At 35.2% G+C, this 14,253-nt stretch overlaps 1 protein-coding gene and 1 pseudogene across 9 annotated transcripts in view; one reads left to right on the forward strand and one right to left on the reverse strand.

Moving 5' to 3' along the window:
- The window catches only part of WNK1 (WNK lysine deficient protein kinase 1), a 161,587-nt gene that overhangs the window by 80,643 nt on the left and 66,691 nt on the right, over nt 1–14,253 (forward strand). For all 9 annotated transcript variants that reach the window (XM_074194710.1, XM_074194701.1, XM_074194702.1 and 6 more), the window contains exon 3: nt 13,142–13,362. In XM_074194710.1, coding sequence (XP_074050811.1) covers nt 13,142–13,362 — 221 coding nt within the window. The remainder of the gene's footprint in view (nt 1–13,141; nt 13,363–14,253) is intronic.
- LOC141493406 (ubiquitin-ribosomal protein eS31 fusion protein-like) lies at nt 8,281–10,346 on the reverse strand (annotated as a pseudogene).

Below are 14,253 nucleotides of genomic sequence, written 5' to 3' on the forward strand. Positions count from 1 at the left end.
CTCTCTATAAAGACTCTTACTGTTTTTGTTATTTTTTTTAAAGAGTCATGAACCAGTACATTAAATAAATCAATGTATTTCTTTACAGAGTCCACCTGTCTTTAGGATAATCCTTCCAGTATTTATTATGGTTATTTTTCATTATCTCTGCCAATTTGGATATGAAGTGACATCTCAGTCTCATTAGTTTTTGGAGGACCTTTTTTCACCTTTTGAAAATTGTTATTTGACTATGTTTTTGACTGTCTTATGTTTATGCCAAATAGGAGCTACTTGATGCTAACATAGCCCCGCCCCAAGCCTTAGCTTCATATCATATTTCATCTTCTTTGACTTTGTTCATGCAAAAGATTTTTTAAATGTATGTAATTGAAAATGTTGTTTATCTTTTGTGGTTACCTCTATTCTTTAAGAATTTTTTCCCCCAACCATAGTTCTGAAAGAATTTTCTTTCCTTAGCTATATGAAACACTAGGCTCAAAGATGTTTTCTTCTTTAATTTAGAATTGAAAGGGGCATTATACATCATCTCTACTCTCCTATCATTGTATTTTTTTAATTTTTGGAGGCAATCAGTGACTTTCCCAGGATTACACAGGTAAGTATCTCAGCTTGGATTTGAACTCCACTGCTCCACTTAGCCACCCTGATTTCAGTTAATCAAGTCTTTCTTTAATCTAAGAGGGTGAGTCTTGATAGTCCATTAGTCTCCTTCTGAGATGAGCAGTTGATGAGTTAAGTCTGTCTTGATAATTCACTTGTTGTTTGGGGCATAGTTTCTAAAAGGAAGTTTGTAGGAATAGAGAACATGACCTACTTTACATTTAAAGAATTGGAAATTTTTTAATTTAAAAAATTGGGGAAATATGAACATCAGAATTGTTCTATAAATTATTGAATAGATCTAATTTATGTGATTGGACAAAAGATGGAATTTGGTTGGTAACCATAAACAAAGATAAAGTCTTTGACATAAGACTAACTAAGAAGATTAGGAAGGAGATAAGAGATTGGTACTAAAAAGATTATGGCGCAAAGATGTTTCAGAGAGAATTGTAACTTGCTTGACCATTCAGAGTTTGAGTGCTCTCTGCTGCCACCTGCTGCTGAGGAAAAGAAAAGATACAAAGAATATATTCTGCTTTTGAGCTGCTGCTAAGGACAATCTAATAAGACATTTTTCTTAGACTTTATATTTCTTAACTTCTCCATAGTCTTTGCCATTGTGGTTTACATACAACCCTCTGAATATTCCATTTTAATTTTTTTGTGCCAGTGCTTTTATCATGTTGTTCTCACTAGACTTTTCTTGGGCCTTTTCTTTTTTCCCCTCTGATCACTTGTTTATCTTATCAGCATCCATGAATTTAGAAGGTCAACTTGTTCAGCTCTAGTTTTCATCTTATATCTTTTGGATATTTTAACTGGATATCCCATAATACTTTCAAACTCTGCCTTCCCAATTCTATTACTGTCATAGAAGCTACCATTCTCTGTCACTCAGGTTCTCAACTTCTCTTTTCTTTAACTCTTTTTTTTAATCACCTGTCAAGTCTAGTGGGTTTTTTTTTCTCTACAGCATATCTTCCATATTCTTACTTTCCAGTCAAATGTCCACAATCCAAAGGTCATATCCTTATCGCTTCATCTGGACTTCTGCAATAGTCTTTTAACTATAGCCTCCTTGACTCCAGTTTTTTCCCACACCACTCTATCCTCCACTTAGTTAAGTTTTTCAGAAATATGGGTCTAACCATGGTTCTCCCCACCCCCACTTAGAACTTCAGTGTTCCCTATTCTAGGATCAAGTGTGAAGTCTTTTGGCATTCCCTCAACCTCTTCAGCACATTGCTCCTACCACCTTTTATCTAGGACATCTAGTTGATGAGTTCTGGGCCTGAAGTCAGGAAAATCCAAGTATAAATCTGGCCTCAGACACTTAACTAGCTGTGTTACTCTGGGCAAGTCACTTCACAGTTTCTTCATTTTATTTATTTGTAAAATGATCTGAAGAAGAGAATGACAAACTGTTCTAGTATCTCTGCCAAGAATATCCCTCCAAAAGAAAGTTGGACACAACTGAAACAACAAAACAACAGCAACAACAACAACAAAAATCTTCATTCATTATTTTGACTTATTCCCTGATACCTCCAAACATTTCTGCATCTCCCCTACCTTTTTTTTTTTTTTAGGGTTTTGCAAAGCAAATGGGGTTAAGTGGCTTGCCCAAGGCCACACAGCTAGGTAATTAAGTGTCTGAGGCCAGATTTGAACTCAGGTACTCCTGACTCCAGGGCTGGTGCCCTATCCACTGTGCCACCTAGCCTCCCCTTATCTCCCCTATCCTTAAAATTTTTTTTATTTCTTCTGAGTTGCCTTGTATATCTAATCCCCTTCATGGCCTAACCTTAACAAAATCTAGATTCTGTATGAACAGAATTGTTTTTTTCCCTGTCACTCTTCTAAAGTTTGGTTTATGACCTCAGCATTCAACTGGAATTGCCATTTCAACAGGTAACAGTGTTACTGTTACTGTTAACTTCCAAATCTGTCTTGATTTCTCTTCAATATTTGATATTTTAGATCTGTTTCTTCCCTGAACATGTTCTCCTTTTGAGATTTTTGGTTTTTTTCCTGATTTTCCTGATGCAGAAACTATCATACTCTTAACCATTGTTATTCCCTTCTCATTTTTTCTTATTTAGTGATCTCCTCAGTTATCTCCAGATTTATATATGCAGCCCAAGCCTCTTTCTTGGTGTTCCAGTTCCACATTACCAACTGCTTATTAGACATCTTTATAAATTTTATTTATTTAAGGAAATGGAGTTAAATGACTTGCCCAAGGTCACACAACTAGGCAATTATTAAGTGTCTGAGGCTGACTCCAGTGTGCCACCTAACTGCCCCTTATTAGACATTTTCAACTGGGGGTCCTGTAGATGATTCAAATTCATCATATTTAAAAGAAGTCATTATCTTTCTTTTCCATCCTGCTTTTCTTTTTTACCTTTTCTTATTATGGGGAAGGGGGGAAGTTGGGGAATGGAGTTCCCATCTTCACTTGACTTTTTTCACTCAGCCCAGTATTGTATTTTTCCCCTGCAACTTCTCTCTCATATGTCCCCTTTTTTCTAGTCAGACAAGCCATGATTCTAATTCATTTTCTCAACATTTAGTACAATAGCCCTCCTTATTACAGTCCATCCTCAATTCAGCTGCCAAGGCAATTTTTCTTGAGTCTGACAATGTCAGTTCCCTGCTCAATAAGCTACAGTGGCCCCCTAGGAGTAATTTTTTTGGCCTCTTTCGATCTCTTCCTGCTTTAGCAGTCTTCTATGTACTCTGGGATCTAGCTACACCATCTTTCTTTTACTCCTTCTCCATCTGTGCCTGTGGAACACTGACTGTTCCCTATGTCTGGAATGCTCTGATCCTTACTTACAACTCATAGTTTCCTTATCATCCTTCAAGATTCAACTGACCTTTTGCCAGAGACCTTTCCTGATATCTCTAGATTCTGATGGACCATCCTCCCTTTTCTTTATATATTTTATATCTACTACCTAGTTATTTCCCCCATTAGAATATATGTCTTTTGAGAGATGAAATCACTTTTTGCCTTGCTTTGCAATCTAGCATCTTGTACAATTCCTGGCATATATTAAATCCTGATTTGAACATTTGTAATATAGTGGCGAGTTAGGATATCTCAATGAATGTTGCTCTTTCTACCTGACAAAGGTAGGTTGAGCCAACCAGGAAAGCCCCAACCAAGGCATTGGGGAGGGGTATGCTGTGGAGCAGCTCCAGGAACTGGAATGGGCAGCTGTGGGAGAGATGTAGCTGCCATAGAGGCAGCCACTGAGTACAACCAGCAGCTGTGGAAGCCAGAGACTGGTGAAGGGAGTCACCTGAAAGCCCCTTCATTATCTGAAGGATTCTTTGTAATCCACAACCCAAAGGAAAGGCTTCATTTGTTAAGTTGTTAGGCATAGCATTAATAAGATCTTGGTGTACTATCCAGGATCAATTTTTTTTTCTTTTGTGAAAGATTTTATTTAATTTGACTTTTACAATTTTCTCCCCAATCTTGCTTCTCTCCCCCCTAATCTTGCTTCTCCCACTCCCACATAAGGTGCTAGTTAGTCTTTACATTGTTTCCATGCTATTCATTGATCTAAATTGAATGTGTTGAGTGAGAAATCATTTCCTTAAGAAAAAAATATAAGAGCAAGATTATATAAGATAACTTTTTAAAAAAAATTCAAGGTAATAGTCTTTGGTCCTTTTTTGAACTCTACAATTCTTTCTCTAGATACAGATGGTATTCTCTATTGCAGATATCCCAAAATTGTCCCTGATTATTGCACTGACAGAATGAGTAAGTCCATTAAGGTTCATCATCACCCCCATGTACAGTGTTTTTCTGGTTCTGTTCATCTCACTCAGCATCAGTTCATGCAAATCCCTCCAGGCTTCCTTGAATTCCCATCCCTTCTGGTTTCTAATAGAACAATAGTGTTCCATGACATACCATATACCACAGTTTGCTAAGCCATTCCCCAGCTGAAGAACATTTGCTTGATTTCCAGTTTTTTGCTACCATCAACAGGGCTGCTATGAATATTTTTGTACAAGTGATGTTTTTACCCTTTTTCGTAATCTCTTCATTGTAAAGACCCAGTGGTGGCATTACTGGATCAAAGTGTATACACATTTTTGTTGCCCTTTGGGTGTAGTTCCAGACTGCTCTCCAGAAAGGTTGGATGAGTTCACAGCTCCACCAACAATGCATTAGCATCCCAGATTTCCCACATCCCTTCCATTCTCCTTCTGGTCATATTGGCCATCCTGAGAGGTGTGAGGCAGTACCTCAGAGATGCTTTAATTTGCATTTCTCTAATAAGTAATGATTTAGAGCAATTTTTCATATGACTGGATCGCTTTGATTTCCTCATCTGTAAATTGCCTTTGCATATCCTTTGACCTTTGTCAATTGGGGCAGGATCAACTTTTTTGGAGCACCAACAGAAAAGACTGTTTCCATCTTTAGGATTATATGGTAAAGGTTAAGGAGGAATAACTTTAAGGTGGCATTGTAGAATGATGATGACTAGAAAAGGGCAGTAGCTGTTTTGCAATATTTTGGTTAATTAATACTGTAAGACTTTAATTTAAAAACATTTTTCCTGTTTGCTTGTTCTAAAACTTGACAGAATTATATTGGCCAGAATACAGCATATATGTACTTGTTATCTTCTGAATCTGTTCCAAGAAGTCCTCTCCAGCTCAGGTGACTTGTTGAGACCTATTGACATACAATAAACCCATAAATGTTTCACTGCATGAGTAAACTCCAATGAGAATTACCACATAAACTTAAGGTTGTAACATGCACATTTAACAGCTATCTTAGTACAAAGAATACAGCGTATTGTTTAAAAATAAAAGTAATCTTAACTTTTTGCTCTCATTACAATAATGACTCAACATTCTTAACCAAAATGAATTTATTCCCCCCAAATATGCCATAGATTTTCCATTTCTTGATGTATTTATCTGACTCCCATTCCTTCCTTAAACCTTGAAATTCTAATTATCCTAAAAATTTCCCATTCTTCTTCTTACATAAATATTCCCTCTAACATAAAAATTCCTATCTAAACATGTAGCTGACAGTAAGTGTCAGAGATACACACCTAATCTAACTGCCTATTAAATCTAATTGACCTAAAACTTCTTACTATAAAGATCCAGGACATCAAAGGGAAATTCCTTTATTGATAGAATTTTTGAATGTCAGTGACCAAGCAGAGGTCATATGGGTAGCTAAACGTCTTAAGGCGAGATTTATTTTGCCAGGTGAGACATTATCCAAATGTCACTTTTGGGGAAATCAAATAAAAAGGGTCTAACCTTAGGCTGCACTGAAAATTCAGCCTCTTCAACTGTATCCCTGTCACCTGAAATCTTCAGTCTGTTGGCTTCCTTGGCTCCAAGAACACATTGACCCAGTCACACTTCCTTCTTGTTGGCCATTCTGGTATCAGACATAAAAAGAGAAAACTGAAGATCTAATGTAGTAATTCTAGATAATTAGAACTTTGGGGAAGTCCAATTCACTAAATTCCCCATTGTAGAATTTTTAAAAAATTATTTTACTTAAGGCAATGGGGTTAAATGAAATGCCCAAAGTCACACAGTTATTTAATTAGTTATTTAATTTAAATTAGTTATTTAATTAGTTATTTAATTCCTGACTCCAGGGCAAGTGCTCTATCCACTTCACCACCTAGCTGCCCCTAAATTCCATATTATAATCTTAATGGGGTCCCAATTTATGAATCCCCTTCCTAAAGCTCTGAGTGTCCTTCCTGAGTCCTTGCTCTATTTCTGGGCCTGTATGCCTCATCTCTTACCTTTTACTCAAGGTGTCTAATCTCCAGACCCACATCCCTATCTTCCCTATATGTATTTAAAGATAATGTATTAGATTCTCCTTGGCTAGAGACCCCTCCTTTTTAGCTTGTAGTATTATACAATAACTAAATACATCCTTTGGCTAGTAGATTGCCAAGGCAATCTATGCCTCACATAACAATCAGCTAAATCTCAAATTATCTTTCTTGTGTTTATCTTTCTCATATTACATAGGTGCTTTTACTCCAAAGCATGTTTTGGATCTATATCTATATCGATATATCTATATAGATATAGGTATAGATATAGATATATATCTCCAAAATAGTCACAATTTTCCTATGTGGCTTACAAACTTCCATAAAGAAAACTTCATATTAATCCTGTTCAACTACTAGCTCTATTCAAAATACAAATTACTAGTGTCAAAATTCTTTAAATTAGAACATCTTAGTGACAAAATTGCAGTAAGAATTACTAAATTTTACAAGACAATTTTTCCACTGTTCGATTGTACATGAACTGACAGATTCCCAGAAGGGATAATAATTTTTTATATTTCCCTTAATACCCCTTCAAAGAAATCACATATTAATTCCAGACTTTAATATAATAATAATAATAACATAATAATAATAGGCTTTAAGAGAGAACCAAATAATTATAAATTTACAAAATATATAAAATTACAAAATCACATAACTGATAAAGATTTTTCCATATCCTAGTTACAGACCCCCCACCCTACCCACTTCACCTGTCCGCAGTTATCATGAGAAAAGTCCATATTCTTGATTTATTTTAAATTAAACATTTTTTTTACCCAAATCCTCCAAGAGAGTCCAATCTCATATACATGATAAATTAAAAACCCCAATGTAATTCTTAGTTATGCCATGGTTAATCCAATGGCAAAGGACTGAATCATTAGATGAAACATCAGTTCATTGGGTTTGTTCTCAATTATATAATTTTCACTTCCCAACAGTTTAGTTTGGTAAAAGCTATCTCCCTGGGTAGCTCAATTTCATTTTTGTAAGAGCTATAGCAGTGTTATTGTTTTTTCCTTTTATCAAGACTAAATCTTCTTTTCTGAAACTATTACCTATCATTTCTACTGACTTCTCAGCACATTTTCCTCCTCTTTCCCCATAAATTTAACCCCTCTTTCACATAGAAGACCTTTACTTACTTGATGACAGCCATAGTGTTACACCCAAACTGAGTCATCTCTTCTTTTGTCTCCTTATTTCTTTCAACCAATCCTCATATAACATGAACTTAAGACCCTTCCCTATAGGGCTGATAACCAAAGACAGGGTTCTTCAACTGTGGTCTGACTAACACAAAGTTCAACCAGGAATTTTACCGCTCTTTTTCTGGATATTATATCTCTTTGCAAAAAAAGAAAATACAAAAAGTTTTGATGCTTTTATTGATGTCTTTTTTTATTGATGTCCTTTAAAAAGAACTTCAAGAAATATTAATTCCCTTTAAAATAATTGAACTTTATAACAAAAATATGTTTAAGTAAAACAAATTGAAATATTAGCCTTGTCTAAACATGTACCTCATTCTGCATCTTTAATATACCTCCTCTATTGAGAGCAGGGAAGTCTGTCTTAGTTCTTCTTAAACATGATTGATTATTTTCATCCATCAGCAAGCATTTATTAAATACCAGCCAGGTACTCTTGCTTAATTCTGGAGATACTAAGATAAAAGTAAGGTAGGCCCTGCTGTCAAGGAGCTTACTTGGGGAGGGGAGACTTAAAAAGCTCCACTGAGGAAAAAATACAGGAAATGTACAATTGATGTAAATTTGGAATGACTAGAAGAAAAGGAAGTGAGGAATAGGCATTAACAGTGAATTGTTTTTGTTTTTTATGGTGCAATGGGGTTATGTGACTTGTCCAAAGTCACACAACTAGTAATTATCAAGTATCTGAGGCTGGATTTGAATTCAAGTTCTCCTGACTTCAGTGCTGCTGTTCTATCCACTGACCTAGCTTCCCTCAATGGGTTGCTTTTTTATAGACAACTTAAATCTCCTTTGTGACCCCCTTCTTTCTGTTTATATCACTGATAAAAGTTCTCATTTGTAATTAGTCTCTCTGCATTCAACTCTTCCCTTTCCAGTACATTTTGAAATCTGACAATATTAGCTGCCCTAGTCAAGAAATTCTAGTCCTTATTGATTCTAAAATAAACCCTCTCTTATCCTTCCAGTTTGATTATACGTTATTTTTCTTTACTGACTCTTCACTTAAGACAAACTGGCTTACTTGCTTCTCTCCATTCTTGGCATTCTGTATGCCTTTGAAGTAGCATATCTGGAATATTCTCCCACTCTCTTATCTCTCTTTAATCCCTTTTAAGTCTCCTCTTAAATGGAGGTCTTCTTTCATTTCCTTAGTTGTCAGTTTCCTCCTCAATGAATTTGTATTAATTCTTTCTTGACTTTAAATTACTCAAGTGTGAGAATATTTTTGAGCTGACTGAATTAGCCATGGGTTCTGATTCTTGGCCTTTCATTTCTATGCAGAATTATATCAGATAGGCTAGGGCAACATTTCATAAAATTGTGGTCTGCAGATCCTAGGGAACCCCCCAAGATGTTTTATATAGGGGTCCATGAGTTATTATTTTTTTATTTTTGCCCAAGGTCACATATCTAAATATTAAGTATCTGAGGCTGAATTTGAACTAGTTCCTCCTGGCTCAAGGAATGATATTCTATCTACTTGGCAACTTAGCTGCCCCTAAAATTATTATTTTTTTTCTTTTTCTGTTGTCATGTTACAGTGGATAGCAGAATCCTGCTTAATTTATTGTCAGACATTAAAGAGATCTACCAAAAAAATACAAAATACAAAACAGCAGCAAAACAGAAAAACAAATACAGAATACAGTCAATCCCACTGAATACCGTTATATAATGATCAAATGCTATATTCATTTCTGAGAATCACAATTTAAGAACACAGACAAAATGTATTATGTCCACAAGGGACAGACTAAAGATATTCAAACCTAGATTCCTCTTGACTGCATATATGGCCTTCTTTTCAATAACCACATTGAGAAACTCAGTTGCTTCCTTTCACAGTAATAATTTTGATTTCTAAGCCATGGTTGCCTTTCATCATTACCTTGTTGTCACATAATGAAATTGTGCTTTCCTGAGCTGTGGGTTTATGGATTTTACCTTTTTATGTAATCCAGCTAAATATGATCTCATTAAAACCTTGTTGATGACTTTTTTTTTGTTTTTTAATTTAATTTATTTTCAGTTTATGGAACAAAGTAAGCAGTTCCATAACACATTACATGAAAATAGCTGATGAAACTGTAAATCCACTATGTTCAACTTGCTATTTATTATTCCCTCCAAATACACAAGTTCTCTTTTTCTTTTTTTAATAGTTGAATTTCTTATTAATACATACATTTATTTGTCTTCTAGCTTGTTGAAGCAGTGGGTTAGACAAAAGTTGCCACAAATTTAATGTCTGTCAAAATGGCTAGCCATAAAGACTCTAGCACCTCATTAATCAGAAGGGCATTCCTGTTGAAGGCGGGTAATCTTGCCATTCTCATAAACTATCAACTTCAGAATAGCAAGCTTCTTTCTCTTATATATGTTCTTTTTGGGATTGGTATAAGACTTGTTCTTTCTCTTCCTGGCTCTACCCCGAAGCCTCAGAACAAGATGAAGGGTAGATTCCTTCTGAATGTTGTAGTCATACAAAGTATGTCCATCTTCCAGTTGTTCGTCAACAAAAATCAATCTTTTTTGTTCAGGGGGAATACCTTTCTCATCTTATATCTTGGCCATGACATTTTCAGTAGTATTAGATGGTTTGATGTCAAGGGTGATGTACTTTACCCACCAAAGTTTTCGTAAAAATTTGCATCATGGTGCTGGGTCCAACCCATTGATGGGAGGATTCAAAAGAGAGACCCTAGACAACAGTTTTCAAGTAAATTATTCCCTTCTCCCAGATAGCTACCTGGCATGTGTGGAATACTTTATAAATTGGTTCAGAACCGAAGTTCTTGATTTATATGCAAATATAGATCTGTCACGTATATCTAGATATCTGTAGCCATTCATCTAAATTTCACGAATTCTGGAAGGCACCTTTATTTCTTTTATTTTTTTATTAAAGATTTTATTTCTTTTGGGTTTTAACAACCCCCCCCCCCCCACAGAAAGCAATTTGTCAGTCTTTACATTGTTTCCATGTTGTACATTGATCCAAATTGAGTGTCATGAGAGAGAAAAATCATATCCTTAAGGAAGAAACATAAAGTATAAGAGAGAACAAGATCAGACAATAACATATCAGTTTTTTTTTCCTAAGTAAAGGGAATAGTCCTTGAACTTTGTTCAAACTCCATAATTCTTTCTCTGGATACAGATGGTATTCTCCATTGTAGACAGCCCCAAATTATCCATGATTGTTGCACTGATAGAATGAGCAAGTCCATCAAGGTTGAACATCACCTCCATGTGGCTGTTAGTGTGTACAGTGTTTTTCTGGTTCTGCTCATCTCACTCAGCTTCAGTTCATGCATATCCCTTCAGGCTTCTCTGAATTCCCATCCCTCCTGGTTTCTAATAGAACAATAGTGTTCCATGAGGTACATATACCACAGTTTGCTAAGAAAGGTTGGATGAGTTCACAGCTCCATCAACAACAGATTTCCCACAACCCTTCCAACAATGATCATTATCCTTTCTGGTACTGGCCAGTCTGAGAGGTGTGAGGTGGCACCTCAGAGAAGCTTTAATTTGCATTTCTCTAATAAGTAATGATTTAGAGCAATTTTTCATATGACTATGGATTGCTTTGATCTCCTCATCTGTAAATTGCCTTTGTATATCCTTTGACTATTTGTCAACTGGGGAATGGCTTTTTTAAAAAAACAAAATAACTCGGTTCTCTGTATATTTTAAGAATGAGTCCTTTGTCAGAAATATTAGTTGTAAAGATTGTTTCTTGGTTTACTACATTTCTTTTGATCTTGGTTTCAGTGGTTTTATTTGTGCAAAAGCTTTTTAATTTAATGTAATCGAAATCATTTAGTTTGTTATTAGTAATATTCTCCATCTCTTCCTTAGTCATAAACTGCTGGAAGGCACCTTTCTAAGACTACTTCTCTGTTAATCTCATTTTCATGTTTTCTGTGACTGAGATCTGCTTTAGAAAAATGTTGGTTTTGATTTTTTTTTCCTCTTAGAAGAAAGAAAATAACATTTAGTATAGGGACAAATGAATTTAACTTTGTTTTTGATTCTATTATTGTGGATGAGTGAACTCATCCTATAACTGGTAAATTAATTGCAGCAGTACAGAATAATGAGTAATTATAAAGCATTTGTTAACTACTTAGGCATGCACTATGCTGTGTTCAAGGAATATTAAGAAAAAAGTAAGCCTGTACCATCTCTTAATGAATTCATTCTAAAGGAGGGAGACATCATGTATTGATTTCCACTTAAGGTTAGATAGAATAGAAGGCAGATAATAATATATCTTTTATGTCATGTCTAGTAATGATATCTTATTGGCTCCTAATGGTGAACCATTTGACAGTGCTCTAATAGTGAGAACTTTCTTTTGGAATCCTTTATTAAATACTGCTGCTGAGGAGGCAGACAGTGCATTTTTGCAGAGGATATTTCTCCTTCACAAAGATTGCTCCTTTGCCCTATTTCTTAAGAGTCTTGGCTAGAAGCAGGGGTCTATTCTTCCTTGGAGAGTTGGTCAGCTGACTTTTCACTGATAATTTTAAAAAATTGCTTTTTTAATTTTGCAAAATAAAAAACCTTTCCTATGTGCATGTCAAAACACAAGAGGAGGGGTCGGCTAGGAGGCTGGATAGATAGAGCACTGGCCCTGGAGTCAGGAGTACTTGAGTTAAAACCTGGCCTCAGACACTTAATAATTACCTAGCTATGTGGCCTTGGGCAAGCCACTTAACCCCATTTGCCTTGCAAAAACCTAAAAACAAAATGCAAAAGGATTTATTATTAATTATTAATATTAATATTTAATTTAATATTTAATTAAATATTCAAAATTATATTTTTGGGGTATTTTTTTTAAATTGCTTTCCCCCAATTACTTTATTATTTTTTTAAAAAAGATTTTTCTGCACCACTTCTTTGCAAGATTAGCTATTATCAGTGAGGGACACTTGTTCTTGAGACTCTTTTCTCAGTGTTCTGAACTGTTTCTCCTAAGGTCTAAGGTTTGGTTGAAACCAAGGTGGTTTCGCTGGCCTAGCATATGCTAACTCCTGTCATGTTCATGCCAGAGAATTCATTACATATGTGAATTGATAGCTTTGCAGTTGGGAATTGTTTCAGAACTATCATTAACTATTCATCCTTTTCATTTGAAATATTGTTGGTTTTTTGAAGTAGTTATCTACTGAGCATCTGATTCTTTTAAGAGTCTTTTGTCAACTTGATATTATACTTACTTGTAAGAGTAAAGAAATCAGACTTTTTCTTTACCTGTAGTGAAAATAAATTTTAAGCTATCAGTGTCTTATATTTTTCATTAAAGTCACAGTTTTAAAACCACTGTATCTTAGCAATATTATATTCAAAATATCTCTGTTATGTTAGAATTTAATGGAATACTTCAAAGCAACAAACTTTTATCTTGAACAACTCTTTGGTATATGCTTTTTCTTCCAGGTACCTGAAAAGGTTTAAGGTGATGAAGATCAAAGTTCTGAGAAGCTGGTGCCGTCAGATTCTGAAAGGGCTTCAGTTTCTTCATACCCGAACACCACCTATTATTCACCGGGACCTTAAATGTGACAACATCTTTATCACTGGCCCAACAGGATCAGTCAAGATTGGAGACCTGGGTCTGGCAACTCTGAAGCGGGCTTCTTTTGCCAAGAGTGTGATAGGTATGTTTCCTTTGTACCTTGGACCCTAGCTGGCCTGGCAGTCATTAATCTGGAGGCTTGGCGATTTTTCACTACATAAAGCCAATTTAAAAACAAATTGATTTGAGCATCAAAGTGATTATTTCTGCTTATGAGGAATGGATCTCTTGGTAATTGTGGCTTCTAGAAGCTTTTATATAATGATATAAAACATCTTGGATAATGTTGATATTTCAGAGATTTCTCTGGTGATGATGATGATGTACATTGAACTTTTTTGGCTCTTATTTTTGTCGAGCAGTACTTGTATTCTGAGAAAGTATAAAGTGGTATTAACAAAATGGAACTTGAATTCTGATCTTTTTGCTATGCATTGAAATAGCCCATTTTATATTGTTCAGCAATTGCTGTGACTGCAACTTGGTTGAAAAATATTAAAATCACTGACTTGTGGTTTTATTGATTAGTTTTACTCCTGATCTCCCAGAGTTAAGAGTCTGAAAAAGAAACTAAATTGTACTTTATCTTTTGGAGCAAGAAAAAGGAGAAAGCACTGTACTGGCTATTATCATTCTCTCCTAAAGGCAGAATCTCAGAGGTTGCCCTAGATTTTTGAAATGTCTTCAGACTAGACAACTGGTTCCTAAGTAGACCAAATTTGTATCTGTTCTTGGAAAAGGACAAGTAGATAATATTTTACAATTGTAGTTTGTCGTCATTGAAATCTTGGATTGTAGTTGTCATGCATTCATTTTATGGCTAATAATAGGAGAGTCTCAAACTGAATTTTTCTAAAATTGGCCAGAAGAAATATTTTCATTGACATCCTCAAATCTTTGTCTTGATTCATATAGTGTACAATTCCCTGTGGGAATTCACTATAAAGTCTAGGATTAACCTTCCTTAAACTCT

This window comes from Macrotis lagotis, chromosome 7, assembly GCF_037893015.1.
Source record: "Macrotis lagotis isolate mMagLag1 chromosome 7, bilby.v1.9.chrom.fasta, whole genome shotgun sequence".
Lineage (NCBI taxonomy): Eukaryota > Metazoa > Chordata > Mammalia > Peramelemorphia > Peramelidae > Macrotis > Macrotis lagotis.